This window comes from Buteo buteo, chromosome 19, assembly GCF_964188355.1.
Source record: "Buteo buteo chromosome 19, bButBut1.hap1.1, whole genome shotgun sequence".
NCBI classification, from domain to species: domain Eukaryota; kingdom Metazoa; phylum Chordata; class Aves; order Accipitriformes; family Accipitridae; genus Buteo; species Buteo buteo.
In genome coordinates this window covers 26,870,715-26,887,716 of record NC_134189.1, presented here as the reverse complement: position 1 = coordinate 26,887,716, position 17,002 = coordinate 26,870,715, and the positions used below count along the sequence as shown (strand labels likewise).

Sequence of the window (17,002 nt, the reverse complement as noted above, 5' to 3'; positions counted from 1 at the left end):
ATGAACTCTCCATTTGTTTCTATGCACATTTGTCTGCAAATGTTATCCCCCACTTTATCTTAAAAGATCTTGGCAACAGAATAGCCAACTGGGTGCTTTCAACTCCAGCTCTCCTTTGACCACTATCAGTGTTTGTGTTCCTGTTTAAATAAGATAAGGAGTTTTAAAAAAAAAAAGAAAAAGAAAAAAGAAGGGAGGAGAGAGAGAGAGCAGAGCTGACTGCCTCATTTGGGTTGAAATTCTCATCCTGACTTTTTAAGAGGAGGGGGAGGAAAGAAGGGTATTTTTTTCCCCCAGTGAATTTCATTCTACAATCTCTCTCCTTTTAAAAATCCTTTTTATTGGCAAAAGTTGCGTTGGAGTAAAATCCACAGCAAGACCAAGAAGGGGGGTTGAAAAATCTCCCCTCCAGAGGTTAAACCTTTCTTTCTCTGCTAGGTGGTTTCTTTTTCTTTGCTTGGCCTTTGTTTGTGGCTTTCTCCTACTTGGCACCGAGAGAAGTCGCTGCATTCTCCTTCACAGAATCAGTCACGCCGGCCCTAGGTTCACGCTGAGTATCTGTAAAGTTTTCCGAGCTGAAGGGAGTCACTTTGAGAGCGTGTGTGGGGGTGGCGGGGAGAGAGGTAGGGGTATCAGAAGCAACAGGGTCCCTGCCTCCGAGCTGCGGTGGCGGCTCTGTTCTGCTAAGCACTTGCAGGCTGTATAATTAACCGGGTAGGCAGTGAATTAAATCTTTGTAAAGCCCCCTGAGTGGGGGGTTCCTGCAAGCTCTTTTCCAACCGGTCTCAGGCGGCTGGGATAACATCAGCAACAGCAGCAGCAGCAAGCAAAAAGGGGGGAGCCCACCGGACGCTGCAGGAGAGCCAAGCCCCCGCTCGGTGCGAGTGCTCCCGCCGGCGGGGAGCTGCGCCCGGCCGATGGACAACCTCCGCGGGGCCCGGCCGCTGCGGCTGCTCTTGCTCCTGGCGCTGCTGCCTTCGCTCCGGGGCCAAGGTAAGTGCGGGGAGCGGCGCCGAGCCGAGCCGACCCGCGGGCGTCCGCCGGGCTGCGCCGCGTTCGCTCTCCCCCCCCCTTCGCCGCCGCCGTCCCGGCGCCCGCGGGCCCGGCTCTGCCCCCGGGGCGGGCGGCGCGGGGTTCCCGGGCGCCCCGGCGGGCTGCGGGGCGTCAGCGCAGCCCCGGCTGGCCGGGAGGCGGCGGGGCGCGTCGCCGGTCCCCGGGGCTGGCCGCCCCCGCCGTCCCCGCTCCCTCTCCCGGGGCCGGAGGGCGCCGGCGGCCGGGCTGCGGGCCCGCGGGGGATGGGGCGGCTGGGCTTCCTTCCCCCCGGTGTCCCCCCCCGTCTCTTCCCCGTACCCCTGCTCGTCCCGGGCAGGCTTTAAAGCGCCGCTGCCACGTTCAAGTGAGCAGAAAGGCGTGGCGTGGCGTGCACCGGCTCCGCCGCAGCCGCCCGCTGCCACCGCCGGCTCCCGCGGCCGCTGCTACCCGAGCGCCTCCGCTCCGCTCCGCTCCGCTCCGCTCCGCTCCGCTCCGCTCCGCTCCGCTCCGCTCCGCTCCGCTCCGCTCCGCTCCGCTCCGGAGGGTCGGTACGAGGCTCCGCCGGGACGGACTTCGCTGCTGGGAGGGGGTGAGTCGCTCGGTCGCGGGGCCGGGCTGCCCTGTGCCGTCCGCCCGGCGCTTCCCCCCCCTTCTTCCCCCCCAAGCCCGGGGCCGGCCGGGCCTCCGGGGCCGGCTCCGGGGCTTTTGCAGCCCCGTGTCCCGGGAATCGCGACACGTCGGGGCGGTCGGCGCTGCCGTTACCCTGTGCGAGGAAAGGCAGCCGGCGGTGAGCGTCGGGTTAAATCGCACACCGCGAGGGTGATGTGTCCCGAAACCGGCGGTCAGGAGAGGTGTCAGGTCTGATCGAATTACAACCCCCAAAAATGGGAGACAGGATCAACAGTTACTTCAGGTCTCGGTGGAGTAGGAGAGAGAGTGAAGCAAAGGATGCAGGCGTTTGGGCGACAAAATGGGAAACATTTATGAATGCTACTGTGTGATGCAGTTGCTTTTGAGAGCAGGGATCTGGACCCAGGCCATAACTCCCCTTCTGTACTGTGCGCTTTTTTCCTGTTCTCTTAATACTGTATAAAAAGAGGATATTCACTTGATTTAATTCAGTGCAGCAACCCAATGCAAATATAACTGGTAAGATATGACAAAGAAACTACTTTTCATATGGTGGTAATGAATTTATCATAGCTAACAGGTAAGTGACTTTTTCTATTAGAGTAACCCCAAGGCGCCATTCAAAGTTGAGGCTTGATTATGCTCTACTCCAGGCAAACATTTGGAAACATATGGTCTCTGGCCTAGGCCTAACAATGGCAGACAAAAGCCAGTGAAGTAATTCATTTGTTACTATCGCAGTGTTTTGGCTCTTAGATTTTCATAGAGCGCAGCACTTGTCACAGATATCCTTCAGAATACTTGCGTTTGATAGAGATGTTAGCCACTCCTTTTAAAGAAGGAGGGACAGAATAAAGAAGGTTAGAAAAGCAACATTTATTGCCAGAATCCCAAGATAGCTCCTACTTTCTCTCAGACGACAGAGTACATCAGCAAAATTGTGGCTTTGATGTATCACAGTGAATGGACATAGTAATTTGAAGCATTCAACATTATTGTAAAACACCAAAGAATTTCATTTGGTAATCTCTGTACATTTAACTTTAGTTACTGGACTATTGGTAAGTAATTAATGTACAAGTTCAGGTTTTCAAAGTTTGGGGTTTTTTTTAACACAAAGTATAGCCAAATTGGGCAGTGAAGGGTATATCAGGTTTTTATTCTCAAATAAAAATCCATACTCTAATTTCACTGAGAATTCTGCATCCTTAGAACTTTGAAAACAGTGCACTGCATAAAATTAGATTTAAATGTCTAAAAGCAGATGAGGATCCTTGCTTAGGACACTACCTTTTGAAGAGTAGACTTTGCTCAGGTGAAATAATTACTAGTAATTATTAATTTAATAATTAAATTAATAATTACTAGTAATTGCTGTAAGAGGGTTTGGGTTTTTTTCTGCATTATTTCACATGGCCATCTGTGTTTTGCAGGCAAATGAAGTAATTACCTTGTGAGGTCATGTTGTTTAGGTGCAGGCTCTTTGGGGCAGAGCCTGTATTCCTCTGTATGACTAGGATAAGGGGGCTTGGGGCAAAGACGAGCTCCTTAATGCTGTAGTGATACAATTGCCAAGTTACTAGGACAACATACTTCTGAAATACAGCCTCCTCCTAAGCTTGTGACCATCAGTTTTCTTAATTGCTTTTCCTTACTAATGAATCATGAAATCATCAGTATCTATTAATTAGAAGTCCTCATTCTGAAAAAAACAGAAGGGACTGCCTTCAGTGGAACTGCCCAGTGCATGTGAATATAGGTATGCACGTCATTCTTTGCAAGAGTAAGGGTCTTAAAAACCTTCTAAATTTCATAATGCAACTTCATTTTATTGTAAACATTGCATTTTTTTAAAACTTTTTTTTTTCCTTGTGATATAAACTACCATCTACTGAAGAAGATTAATTACTCGCATTGTTGTGTCCAGTCAGTGTATGAATAGTTCATCCTCTAGCTGCGTCTTTGGCATGTCTTGGTACTACAGGCACAGACAGTTTAACTCACTAAACATCTGGAAACGTGTCTATTCATGGTGAGCTTATAGTTTGTAATAAAAAAAATGTTCCACTGACTTTGTGGAATGAGTTTTATTTTAAGATTATGATTTTTACATGTGCTTTTATAGCACTAAATTTATAAGAATTATATGGGTGGAGGTAGGACTTATAAAAGGCTAAATCTATGCTTTCTTGCCTGCTATCATAGACAAAGTCTCCCCCCAAAATCACATACTACCAAAAAATACAGTTCTAAAATATGAGTGCTATCTCTAAATTAGTTTTCAGTTGAGTTTTGTTTTAATAGTCCAATTTCAGACATGATATTTTATTGCAATCAGGGGAAGAGCAAGATGTTAAACTTTCGTTTTTCATCTGTGTAATTGAAAGCAGACATGTTAGTGAAATCCAAGATGAAAATCCATAAACTAGCTTATCAAGTTACTGCAGTGTATTTATACTATTCTGTCAGATTTCAGGCATTATCTGATAGCAGGTCAATGCATTTTCAAAAGTTATTTTATTTATTGTTGCACTTTAGCCCATTCTGCGAGTTTCATATCAACTTCACATGTGTTTTTAATAAATAGTTGAGACCAACTTGTTCTACAATACTTTTATTAACATTTTCTGAAATGAAAGATGGGTCTTAGCCCTCTGGGACTTGACAGAAATAGAGTTACCTGGGACTGTGAAAGAATTTAAGTTTGGTTTTGTGAGTTATGGATAGATGTAAAGAAGTAGGTGGCAAAATCAATTTAGTAAACAGAGAATATGGGTTTACTAGATGTGGTAAAGTATCTGTAGAGACTAAAAGGGGATGAGACAGAGAAGGTCAAGAAAGAGAGAGCTGAAATCCAAGTAAAAAAACGTCAGGGCATGAGCAAGAATTTTAATGGTAGCATAGAGTGGTTTAGTATGAAAGAGATAAATGAACAAAAACTTTTGTGAAAAACGTAGCAAAAAGTGATGGTTCACAGTGACAGGGAGTAAGGAAAATGAGTAAAGTTAAGAAAGAACAAAATAAGCGGGTCATTTTAGCCAGAATAGGCAAAAGGTTTTGTAAAGCACTCAGGAAATGTCAGGCGCATGTATTTACATGTAGATTCGATGGAAGGAAGTAGGCCAGGTGTTGAGATTTTAATAGCTAAGTCATCACAGATAATTAAACTGGGAGAGTGGATAACATTGCTCCATGATAAGATGTAGAAGTGGAGGCAGAAGATTGAGAAGACTGTAGGGTGAGGAAAAAATAGAAAAATTGTCCACAAAGAAGTCCATGAAGGAGTCATTGGGAGCAAAAGGGAAAACAGAACAAGAGGCCACAAGAAGCAAAAAGACAGAATATAAAGGAGAGAAAGGATCAGTACAGATCAGTGAAGAGCCCTAGAAGAATATAAAGGATTACTGGCCATAGTATTTTGTGAGTAAAAATTAGTTTAGAAATGCTCAGAATAAAGTCAAGTAAGTGGAGAAGGAATAGTAAAAGTAGTACCTACACAGATGATGTACTGGGTAATTTACAGTGACAGGGAGAGTGCGTACAGTATGGGAAAAATTGTGACAGTAACCTGCCTGATTATCAGACTTGATGAGGATTCTTGTCCTGCTGAAATCATCTCTGGCAAGACACTGGCGCAGTCCAGTAAAAGTTGTGTTGAAAGTTGTCTCTGATCAACAGGATGCAGCAGTTCTCCCTAGAGAAGGATCTCCAGTACTAATGCTTTCCTGAATACACTGGCACATCTCTGGCTAATGCAGTTAATGAAGCTTCTTGCCTTTACTTTTTCAAACGAGTAATGCTTTTTTTTCCCCCAGCACTCATGAGTACTTTGTCTCTGCTTTGTACTTGGTATAACCTACTTTAGACTTACAACTTTTGAGAAATTGCCCTTTGGATTTCAAGCATGTGCTGTTGGATCTTAAGAAGAAACTGAATTTCTAGGTTCTCAGGAATTCTCATTCAGATTCTTTTCAGTTAATCAATTTAATTGAAAATTTTCATTCAAAAAAAGCTGAATGGCATCTCTAATAAAGTTTTGGGCACTTATACACAAGTATAGGAAGTACATTATTTTCTGTATTATGGTAGCACCCACAAACGACGCATGCTGCACAAGAATGTAAGATGTTCCCTGCTAAAGGGTTCACTTTGAGTCTAGTCAAAATCTTAATCGAGACCTTAAGCTTAGTGATAAAGAAAGCAATACCTAAAAAAATCTTTTGTATCAATGCAGAAGTAAGTGTATGGATATAGGAATATTTTGTCTGGTATATTCCAGCTTTTCAGGGTGTTTCCTAGGATTTACTAAGCACTGGAAGAATAAACTGTACAAATGTTACCAGCGGTACATCCATTTGAAATATTACAATCTTCCAGCTTTGAAGCTCTTATCACTGACTAAATTTCAATTACTGAATACTTCTAGTATCAGTACTTTGGCAGAAAGTCTGGAAGAGCTAGATAACCAATTTGCAGCTCAATATACGTAATTTAAAAAATGAGGAAAATCTCACATAAGAGAGAGTTTTAGTAATGTTTTCTCCAAAAGGGAACCTTCCCTAAATCATTGCTATATAATTATATGCAAAAAAACGGATCTTTATTTTCTCCCTGCTCTGTAAAGTCTGTGGTTCCTTACATACTTAAACCTTGTCCCATTGTGCCATGTATTTTATCCCAGAGTATTCTTTGTGTTTCCAGAGTATTCTTTAAATATGGCAGTAGTAGAACATCAGAATTTTTCATCATTGTCTGTCCCTTTTTTATATTCAGCAATAAACATGCCTACAGTGTCAATATGTTTCTCTTAAGCAGTGTATAAAAGCATAGTTATTCTTGCTAATTTTCTGGTGATGAAATGCCAGTGTGAAAATGTTTTTCCTGTAACCATTTTACATGAGAAAATACAGGAATTCTTGAGCATATATATGTTTGATACTCTAAGACGTGCTGCTCTGTCATATTCTCATATCCTTCCTATTTCAGTTGGTTTGATTTGAATATATAGATATACTTGGACTTGATCCAAAGATCTTTAAGATCTAGCTAAAGACTGTTATTTACTGCAGTGCATTTTGTATTATGGCCTTTATACAAATGAGCAGGACTAACAATAGATCGATTGTAACACCTTATATAAAATTTTCTAATCGCATATTTTTTTAAGATTTGAAATGAGAAGTCAAGAGAAGATAAAAATTTGTTCTTAAATGAGAAAGAAAAAGTGCCACTTCAGGCTATCAACACCCTGTGAAGTAATTTCATTGTTTGCATTATTTTTTCATACAAGGAGAAGTGAAGGACAAAACTTAGCATGTGCTTGTCAGAAAGAGCAGTTACTGTTCTTCCAAATATGAGTCTTTTTTGTAGGTCCATCTGTGTCATCTTGGTGAGACTGGGTTCTTTAAAAGGCCACCTGTGTCCATCAGAGCTGTGAATGCACTTTCTTTTTTTCATGTTCTTTTGAGTATGTAAGGTCTAGGAGAGCCATTACTTATACTAAGCTGCTTACATGATGCTGACTCAGTGGACTCCAGTATTAATTTTCTCTCAAAATCCTCACATCTTCTAGAAATCTTCAGAACAGCCTTCTATCTTCTAGTCTTAGTATCTTTCGAACTCCAGCCCCCTCACAGAAGTCCAAAAAATAACCTATCCAGAAAGATGAAAAAATTCAATGTAATTTGTTCACAGAAAAGACATCTGCATGACGTAGCAGTTTTCAGATACATAGAAGGTTGTTGAAGTGTGTAAGAGCCTGTGTATAAGAGGTAGTAACAAAAGAACAGATTTAAATGGTCTTTTGGAGTGGACAGTGTGGTAATATATTACTAAAAATTTTCTGTCATTAGGGACATTGAAGCACAAGAGCACATTGCCTAGAGAGATTGTGGAACCAGCATCACTTGATATCGTTTTGAACAACTAAATAGAAATCTGCCTAGAACTGACCAAATTTTATCAGCTCTTCCTGAGAGTAGTGGGTAGGATAAAGTAACCTCTTGAGGGCTCCTACATCCCTATCTTTTGTGGTATTTTGATACGTATATAGGATGCCTTACAGTCTTTCTGCAATAGATGGGAGTTGTCTTTTCTAATTTTTTTAGTAGCCAGTTGCCTGCTTTTTTGAAAGATTTTTTTATTAGGCCTGAGGCAAAGTAAAAAAACCACAGTAAAGCACTTGCTTTCCCCACCAGAGAAAACAAGGCATGTTGCAACATAGCATTGCCTCCCTTAGGCCTGTCCTTATCACCAACATAGCAGCTACCTCATCACCAGCTATTGCCATGAATGATTTTAAGAGCTGCTTTTATAAGCTGCAAACAGATACCTCGTAAAATGAGGTTTGGCCATATCTGAAAAATCCCCCTAGTTGTGTGATGGCCACTGCTGGTGCTACCAGAGCCACATTCCCCATAAATGAGTGTTTTCCAGACCTAAGAAAATTTCCAGTAAAATGTTGGCTGTTTTTAAACCAACCACAAAACACACTAACATACCAAGCATTTCCTTTAGGGTGCTGCTGCTTTAGTTAGTGTGCTAGCTGGGTTTCTTCAGTGGTTTCAGCTATCCTAAAATAATCACATTCAGCTGAGAATTAAGCTGAAGGTAAAGGTTCAAACCCTTTAAGCCAGTTTAGAGAGAGTATCATATTTTTTAGCAGCACACAAACTGTGAGTGATTGTCTGTCAGTCCATAAAGATCCAGTACGACCTCCACACTTGGAAGAGAGAAGCACTATTGTCAGAGGCCCTCTTTGAGGGCAAACAGTAGTCTAGAGCAGTACAGGAGAGGGACAGCTTTGCAGGCTGCAACAGAAGCATCAGAGACTGCCTCCTGGCCTGTGCTGTTGTGGGTATTACAGGAGAGGGCATCCTGGCTCCAAGTTTCATGCATTTGTTACAAAGTTCAAGCTGGTATTGTAAGAACAACCTAGTGGAAGAACTAGGAATAGTTTACTGTTCAAAGGTGACTAAAGCCACAGCTCAGCTGTGTCTGTTCATCTTACCCCATCAGTGTATTGGTGTATTTGATGTACAGTCTTGAGGTAAACGAGAACGTCTGCAGAAAAAGAAAAGGTCCTATTCACTTTACTTCTTTATCTGCATATAAAATGGAGGAGGGTATCTTCATTCCAACTCCAGTCTGAAGAGATCCAGCAAATACTCACATCATCTCAGATGGAGAATGGTAATGCTTTACTGCATCGCTCCATTACTCCCAATTCAAAGCATTTGTTTCTGGGAATCATGAGCACAGATTTTCTGTTTTATGTCTTTCCCTTTCATAGTTTCAGGTCTCCTTCACCCTTTCGTCTAGTCTGTGTGCCTAATCCCTAGGTTTACACACAAAATCAAGATGCAACAAGGCTGTACTTACCATGTTATTTTATTACCAGTTGGACCTTTGAAGTCATCTGGCTTCCCTCTTGTCTAAACATGTCTCTGGGTCTATTTGATGCCTTAAGTGGCCAGCCAGAGTGTATTTGCATTGCCAGAAACAGCATTTCCACAGTTTGTTGTAAGGACAGCCAAAAAATCAAGACTACAAATCCCAGCTGCCAGCACTTGACTGCCGTCCCTGCTACAGAGGCAGCTGACTTGTCCACCTCATATGAGCCAGGTATTGTTGTTTCAAGAACAATTGGTCTGTCATAGCAGATGAGGCTAAGCACACTTTGTCTGCTCTGAACCTATAGCACAGTGGAGCCTTGGCCAAAGGGATATGCAGTTGCTGTGGTTTTGTGTCAGGAAAGTACAGATGTAAAGGGAAGTTGGAAGACAAAAAATGTGACGCTGAATAATACGGATGGCCAGTCTGTCATTCTGAGGATGCAATTATGTATGTAGTCTTGCGGTTTTTTTCAGCTAACAGTTAGATGGATGAGCATCACTAGTAAGACAGTTTTCTTGACAGGACAAGAAAGGTTTCATCAGAAAGGTACGCTGTGAAAGTTGAAAGTATTTTTCTTACTGGAAACCTAAACCAATGCATGTCTGTTGTAATCATGAGTTCCAAAAATTCTGGATGACATACTGTTACAGAAACGTGTTGGACTAGTGCTGAGCTTTCACAGAGTCCATCTGCTGCCTGTATCTGCATATGCTGAGAAGTGATAATCATGTTCTGTTTTCTCACATTCCATAGTGCTGAGTCTCTTACAGAGTAAACTGAGTGAAGGACAAGACCTGCACCACATTTTACAAACTTAATTAATGTGCTTAAAAGATTGAAGACATCTCAATAAGGAGGTGTGACTTTGACCCCTTGACCTGGACTCACTTCCAAATCCATACCCAACTATAACTAGTTATGTGGGCTGGGAAGTCGATGAATTTGACAGTTGCATCACTTAGTGCATTGAAGAACTGGAAAGCTTTACTTGCACGAGTTTGATAAGCCCACCTAGGCTCAAGTGTAGATTTGGTTTGATATTATCATCAGCTTTATAACTGTTCCATAGATCAGCACTGAGTAATGAACAGCTATCTAATGCCAGATTGTATATAGGCTTTTCCATCATCATCAGCGGTACAGAATAGCTGCTATTGTAGATCGTTACTTAAAAAAATCTGTCCCTTTTTGATCTAGCTGGAATGCTACCGCCATGAAAATTAGCCAGTCCTTTTTACTTCTGCTTATTTTTTGCACAATTCCGAGAAACAATTCAGGGTTTCTCATTCCAGGAATCATGCTTTTGGGTAACATTCTTAAGCTTATCTTTCTTTTGCAGAAAATATTCACTGTAGCAGCTGAATAAGCAGTTATTACATCATAAAAGTCTAAGGTTATACAGATTTTAACCACATTTTTTGCTTTGAACTCCCACACAGTATGGCAATCCTGTTAAGATTAGCAAGCTACCTTTTTTTAAAACAACCATATGCTCATACACATTTTGTCTATGTAAGCATAGTTCATAGCTAGCACATGAATGCATCATGCACAAAATGTTCGAGTTTATGTGACCTTTAATCGCTTCTTATCTGATAGCTCTTCTTCATGACAGCTTTAGTAAAATTAGAGATCTGACTTCCAGCTGTGTTTCTACTGTCCTCTTCCTGAGACTCCTGAAATCTCTCTCAGAATACTTAACCATATATACCACCTTAACATCAGGACAGGCATCCTTGCTGTTATCATACTAATATGACTCAAGTTCTTTTGGATGCCTTGCTGCACATACTTTTTTACAGGGACAATGTAGTGATAAAGCTGCATTTGATTTTATCCAAAATAGACTTGGATTTTTCTCAGTTAGTCAATTGGCGTGCAAAATTAATGTATCCGAGTGAACAGGAAGTAAACATGCTACCATCTTAACAGATCTCTGGTTTATCTTCATATTTTTCTGTCTTGTGATACCAAAAAGCTGAACAATTGCTCCACAAACTTACAAAATGGACCAGGCAGTGTATTCCTGCATGTTACAACTTTCCTGTAGGGTTTCTCCCTCCAAATAAAAGGGCACATTTCAGCTGAACACATACAATATCATCAGCCTTTCCCAGAAGTGTTTTGTCTCTCAGATGCCTGAGATTTCTCTGTCTGATTTGCATGAAACATTATGCACTTGGCAAAACAGTTGAAGGGGCACCAGATTCAGAAGAGCAGTACTGTAATTTCTAGTTGATTGTCTTTGGCACTCCAGCTCTGAGGGGTGCCACAAGCCCAAAAACTGCAGTAAAAGACACATGGTCACATTCAGAGAAAAAAGAACCATCACTTTCTGCACAGTAAGTGAGATTCTCCAAGATGTCGTAATCAGAGTAGTTTCTACCATCTGCTTTCCACTACCCCTTCCTTTCAGACACCCTGCATTACAAACTTGGAGTTATGAGAAACTGAAGACAGGCCATGGCCCCCCCATGCTGTTGGTCCCCTGAAGAGGTTGTAAGGAGGCACAAATGGCCTCGGTATGAACTGCCTGCCCAAAGACTTCCAACTGGGAGCCACATGAATATGCACATGTACAGTTGAATCCACAACACTGGAAAAATACAGTTATGAGACGATAAGTCTGTCCTGTTTCTACTCGTTAGCAACTCCTAATGCCAAAATACTCAGAACCGATTCCAGTGCAATCAGGAGTTGACACTCGAAGTGTGAGACACGCACTTTCTGAGACTTTGAAAGAGTAGAGGTTTGTCCACGAATGACCATTTTTAAAAGCAAACTGCAAAGCCAAGCTAGAGAAAATGTTTTTCACTGGTTTATTGTTATGTTTTAGAAGAATGGCCTTGAGGGTGGAGTCTTTTTTTTACTGCTTGTTTTTCACTTCCCTCTATTCTCAAGAGATTTTTGGCAGGATCTCTGGAGGATATGAATTGTGATGTCACCAAAACAATGAGCCTGGACCACAGTTTTCCCTCAACAAACTATCCGAAATCCTTCTTTGTCTGGATGCGCTCCTACAGACGAGCTTGCTTAGCTTGGCCTGCTTTGAATTCTTGAGTTATTTGGTTGGAGTAGAGGTGTGTTGCCAGAGCTGGGAGGGAAGAACTGGTGTCCAGAGCCAGGGATTGTCCTTCTGGGGAGGAACTTGGCTGAAGACCCTTTTGTACAAAGCCTTGCAAAAACCTGCAGCCAGCTCTGCACTTCACTTAAATGTGCATCATTTTTCAACACAGTTAAGATGGATTGCAGACAACAGCACTAAAAATACGGTTATTTGTAACATGTTGTATGAAATCTGATGCATATAATGTTTGTTAGCAATACACTGGCAGACAGAGAGCACCAGACAGGGTCTGTATTCCCAAAGAAGAGATCAGACACAAATTCATGTCTTTCACCACAGACGGATATTTATTTACAAGACTGATTTTGTCTGTAGCATTATAAACTACAATTAGCTTTCAGACACTGGCATGAATTCTGGACACCCTGAGGAATTCAAGAGAAATATTGGCTTGACTTTATAATGACAGAATTTTGACCATTATTTTGGGTATGTGAGTAAGACTAGAAGGGTGACCTGGGTCATAGAGTACAGAACACTGTTATAAACTAACATTTAATGTAATTCTGTTTATAAGTATAATGATTTTCTTATTAAAAAATGTTTGGTTTACTTGATCCCATAATTCTGATTATTGTTTACTGCAGTAATATTTGTTGACAGGAACCACCACATCCTTTCACAAGCTTTACTTATCTAGGCTTAAAATTTCTTCCAGTTCCTCCTCATAAAATAGGGCTTTGATTCCCCTGACCATCCTCCTAGCCTTTCTTTACAGATTTTCCATTTTGATATAAACTTTCCTAAAGAGGGATAGCCAGAATTATGCTCAGTACTCCAGAGCTTTGCAGGGTAGAATTGGTAACTATCTTAAGAGTACCTACCTTAAGATGACTGATGCATCCTAAAATCTCATTTAACTCTTTCCTTTTTGCTTTGAATTGTTGGATTATAATCACTCGTCGGGAATATACGTTATTCCCTGTAAACATCTGAGTTACTGGAGGGAGTTATCTTCTCTACTTGCTTTCAGTTGCTTTTTACTTTCCCATATATGAAGATCTGCCAGTTGAGGTACTCATGTAAACTCTGTCTGATGTGTATCAAAGTAAGTGTGATCATGAATTGGTTAAATAATATTTCTGCTTATTTTGATAACTGCAGCAGGTTAGGAGGTGGATACATGGACAGATGGAAGAGGCTATAGCACCCATACATCAGGAACACCTGGGCTTTGTAACTAGTATAGGGAGAACCAGAGGAGACAGATGCTTGTCCTTATCGGACTCTGCAGGAAGTAATTTGTGAAGATAGATAGTCTTGAATATAATGCTGCTGCTTACTGAATTTTGCACCCTTTAGATGTGCTTGGAGCAAAACTAAGAATGAGAAAATCATGTGAGGCATTTTATGATCCAGTGGAGAGAGATGGTCTGGGAATGACCTGGTGTGCACTCCCTGTTCTGCCACCAGCTTGCTGTGTAATTTGGACAAGTCATTTAATCCTTCTGTGCTTTGGCTTCTCCATCAAAAAGAAATAAATGAGATTTGCCTTCCTTTGTGCAGCACAGCAACCTACAGATGAAAGGGACTTACTTATATTTCATTAAGTAATCAGTCACAGAATCATTTAGGTTGGAAGGGACCTCTTGGGATCATCCAGTGTTTGAACACTCTCACAGTAAAGTGTTTTCTTCTGTTCAGATGGAACTTCATATGGTGTAATTTGTGCCAATTTTTTCTTTTCCTGTCAGTGGACGCTATTGAGAGGCTCCCTCTTCTTCATCCCCTCCCATTAGGTAAACATCAATTAGATCTCCCCTGAGCCTTCTTTTCTCCAGGCTAAATAGTCCCAGTTCTCTCAGTCTCCCCTCATATGAAACATACTCCAGTGCATAAATCATCTTGCTGGCCCTGCACTGGACTTACTCCAGTAAGTCCCTATCTTTCTTGAACTGGGGAGCTCAGGACTGGACACAGCACTCCAGATGTGATTCCTGGAGGAATCCAGAGGGGAAGGTTCGCCTCCCTCAGCCTGCTGCCAGTGCTCTGTGTAATGCAGCCCAAGATGGTGTTGGCCGCCTTTGCTGTGAAGGTGCATTGCTGGCTCACGATCAACTTGGTGGCCACCAGGACACTCAGGTCCTTCTCTGCAGAGCTGTTTTCCAGCTGGTAAGCCCCCAGTGTGTACTGGTGCACAGGGCTTATTCCTCCCCAGATGCAGGACTTTGCATTTCTCTTTGCTGAACTTCATGAGGTTCCTCACTGCCCCTTTCTCCAGCCTGTTGAGATCTCTCTGGGTAGCAGCACAACCATCTGGTGCATCAGCCACTCCTCCCAGTTTTGTATCATCTGTGAACTTGCGGAGGATGCACTCTTTCCCAGTGTCCAGGTCGTTAATGAAGATGCTGAACGGCGCTGGAACCAGTATTGACCCCTGAGGTACACCACTAGTGACTTGCCTCCAGCTGGACTTCGTGCCCCTGATCCCACCCCTCTGGGCCTGGCGGTTCAGCCAGTTGTCGGTCCCCCTCACTGCCCACTTACCTGATCTGTACACTGGCAGCTTGTCTGTGAGGGTGTTGTGGGAGACAGTGTCAAAAGCCTTACTGATGTCAAGGTAAACAACATCCACTGCTCTCCCCTCATCCACCAAGCTAGCCACCTCATTGTAGAAAGCTATGAGGTTGGTTAAGCATGATATCCCCTTCATAAATCCAGTCTGACTTCTCCTGATCACCTTCGGGTCCTTCATGTGTTTGGACATTGTTTCCAGGAGGATTTTCTCCATCGCCTTCCCAGACAGTGAGAAGAGGTTGACCAGTCTGTAGTTTCCCAGACCTTCTCTCTTGTCCTTCTTGAAGACAGGGTGGACATTTGTCCTCTTTCATTCTTCAGGAACTTCTCTCATTTGCCATGACCTCTCAAAGATAATAATGAGTAGCCTGGCAATGACAGCAGCCAGCTCCCTCAGCAGTCCTGAGTGCAGCCTGTCAAGGCCATCAGTCAGAAAACTTAGGAATCAAAGAGAAAACATTAGAAAGCTGTCCCTCTTGATAATCAAATTTTTTTTTTTACACAGATTGCATATTTGTTATACAAGGAGCTGTTCAGCATCCGGACTACAAGATAATTAATAGGAAAATGTGACTCCTGTTTTATTCCAAGTTCTGATACACCTGCTGTGCAGTGAACTTTTGCACTTGGAATATGAAGCAAACCTGTAGTGCTTGTCAGTTTATTAACAGTATTTAGTTTTATTGAATTAGGTACCTTTGCAAAAATCATACTCTGCACAAATAATTACCTTCAGTATGCTTTTCCCCTTAGTTTCAGGGTTGGTATCTATATTAATTTTTCTTTCATATGTTAAGTGATCAAAATACCATATACCTTTCTGTCTCTCTGTACAATACTTTTGCAATTACAGACTTTTACTTTTCAGTAAAACAGATTAATTGGATAATAACCTCAGGAAAAAATAGTTCTGCAAATTAACTTGTAATGAGATTCATCTTTCTTTCATATCAGATAGTGATTTATCCTGTATTCTTCAGGATTTTAAAAGGTTGCTTGTTGCTACTGCTGCTTTTGATAGTAAAGGAGTGCAATCCATCAGATCCTTTTATTGTGCAGGACTCTATCTGAACTGTTTTCTGCTGCAGTATCAGTCGCTGTGGAAGGCTAAGGGAAACTGCAGTTTGCTTCACTGAGGAAAGAATACTTCCAGCACTTGGGCTGATTGCAAGGTGCTAACAGATGCTTCATTTGGCCATGGCTGCCTTTTGGATGGGTGCACTATTCTGTGTGTACATTAGGGAGGGAAAAATGAACTGACCCTCTTTTGTTGTTTGGGTTTTTTTAACTGGCAGCTGCAATACCATTTACTAAGGTTGTATTAAATATATTGTTGTGTTTTTCTTTTTTTCCTCATTTCTGCAGATCTTTCAATGGAAGAATGCTGTGACAAGGGTATTGAATGGGCAAATAAAAACAGAATATGTACTTCTCTACCATTAATATCCGAGTCCAGAGAATGCAGGTATATAGTTATGTATTATATATTAAACTATAGTTTATGTTTTCATGTAGAACCATGGGAATGGCAAGTATGAAAACTGATTATAAAATGAAGCACCCAGCTCTTAAATCCGAGTTTTCCAAATCCATGTCTAGCCTTGGGAAAACCTGAGTACCTACTTGTATTCCATTAAGTCCTTCTAATTTTTGCTGTTAGTCTAGTGTAGAGTCACCCAGCTCTAACCTGTTTGACGTGTGCTTTCTCTTAGTCAGAAGTTTTTCTGCTGTACTCTACTCACAGGGCTTGGACTCTGCCTACAGTCAATGTATCTCAGCATGTCTCCACTAATGTCAGCAAAGCTTCTTCAGTTTATGCTGATTGTGAATCTAGCCCAGTGGCAGTCCAAATTCTTGGCTAAAAGTTTTTCAAGAATCACAGCAGATCCTATACATGAATAATCTATAGATTGCGTAGATACAGATGTATGTATGTAACACAGCCTTTTAAAACTGTCTCTCCTGTGTGGTGCCACACAGATAATTGTCTTGCAATTATTAGTTGTATTGCTGGATGGGGGAACTTCAAGCTTAACTCAAGATTCCTAGTTACGCAGAGTGTCCGACTTCTGTCAAACGTACTTCACCGTAGAAAATAGTAACCTTTACTTAATAAATAGATTTCTTAATTCTGCAGACATTTAATAGGGTACTAATTTCTATTACATAAACTAGCAAATGAAATAATGAAAAATATTAAAATTATTTGCACAATAATATTTTGGTTAAACTGAATCTTTTATATGATTGGGGCATTCATATTTTTTCTGTTGATAGTTTGTGTTATTTTTGCTGTTAAAT

The 17,002-nt window shown here is 41.7% G+C and overlaps 1 protein-coding gene across 4 annotated transcripts in view; it reads left to right on the top strand.

Moving 5' to 3' along the window:
- The first annotated feature begins 317 nt into the window (after nt 1–317).
- FBLN1 (fibulin 1) overlaps nt 318–17,002 on the top strand; it is an 82,460-nt gene continuing 65,775 nt past the window's right edge. Inside the window, exons 1-3 of one of the 4 annotated variants that reach the window (XM_075051809.1) lie at nt 1,278–1,502; nt 1,573–1,621; nt 16,067–16,166. In XM_075051809.1, the coding sequence (XP_074907910.1) occupies nt 16,075–16,166 (92 nt within the window). In that variant the 5' untranslated portion in view covers nt 1,278–1,502; nt 1,573–1,621; nt 16,067–16,074. Of the gene's footprint in view, nt 994–1,277; nt 1,503–1,546; nt 1,622–16,066; nt 16,167–17,002 lie in introns of those variants that run through there. The other 3 variants (XM_075051807.1, XM_075051808.1, XM_075051811.1) reach the window with 3 other exon arrangements.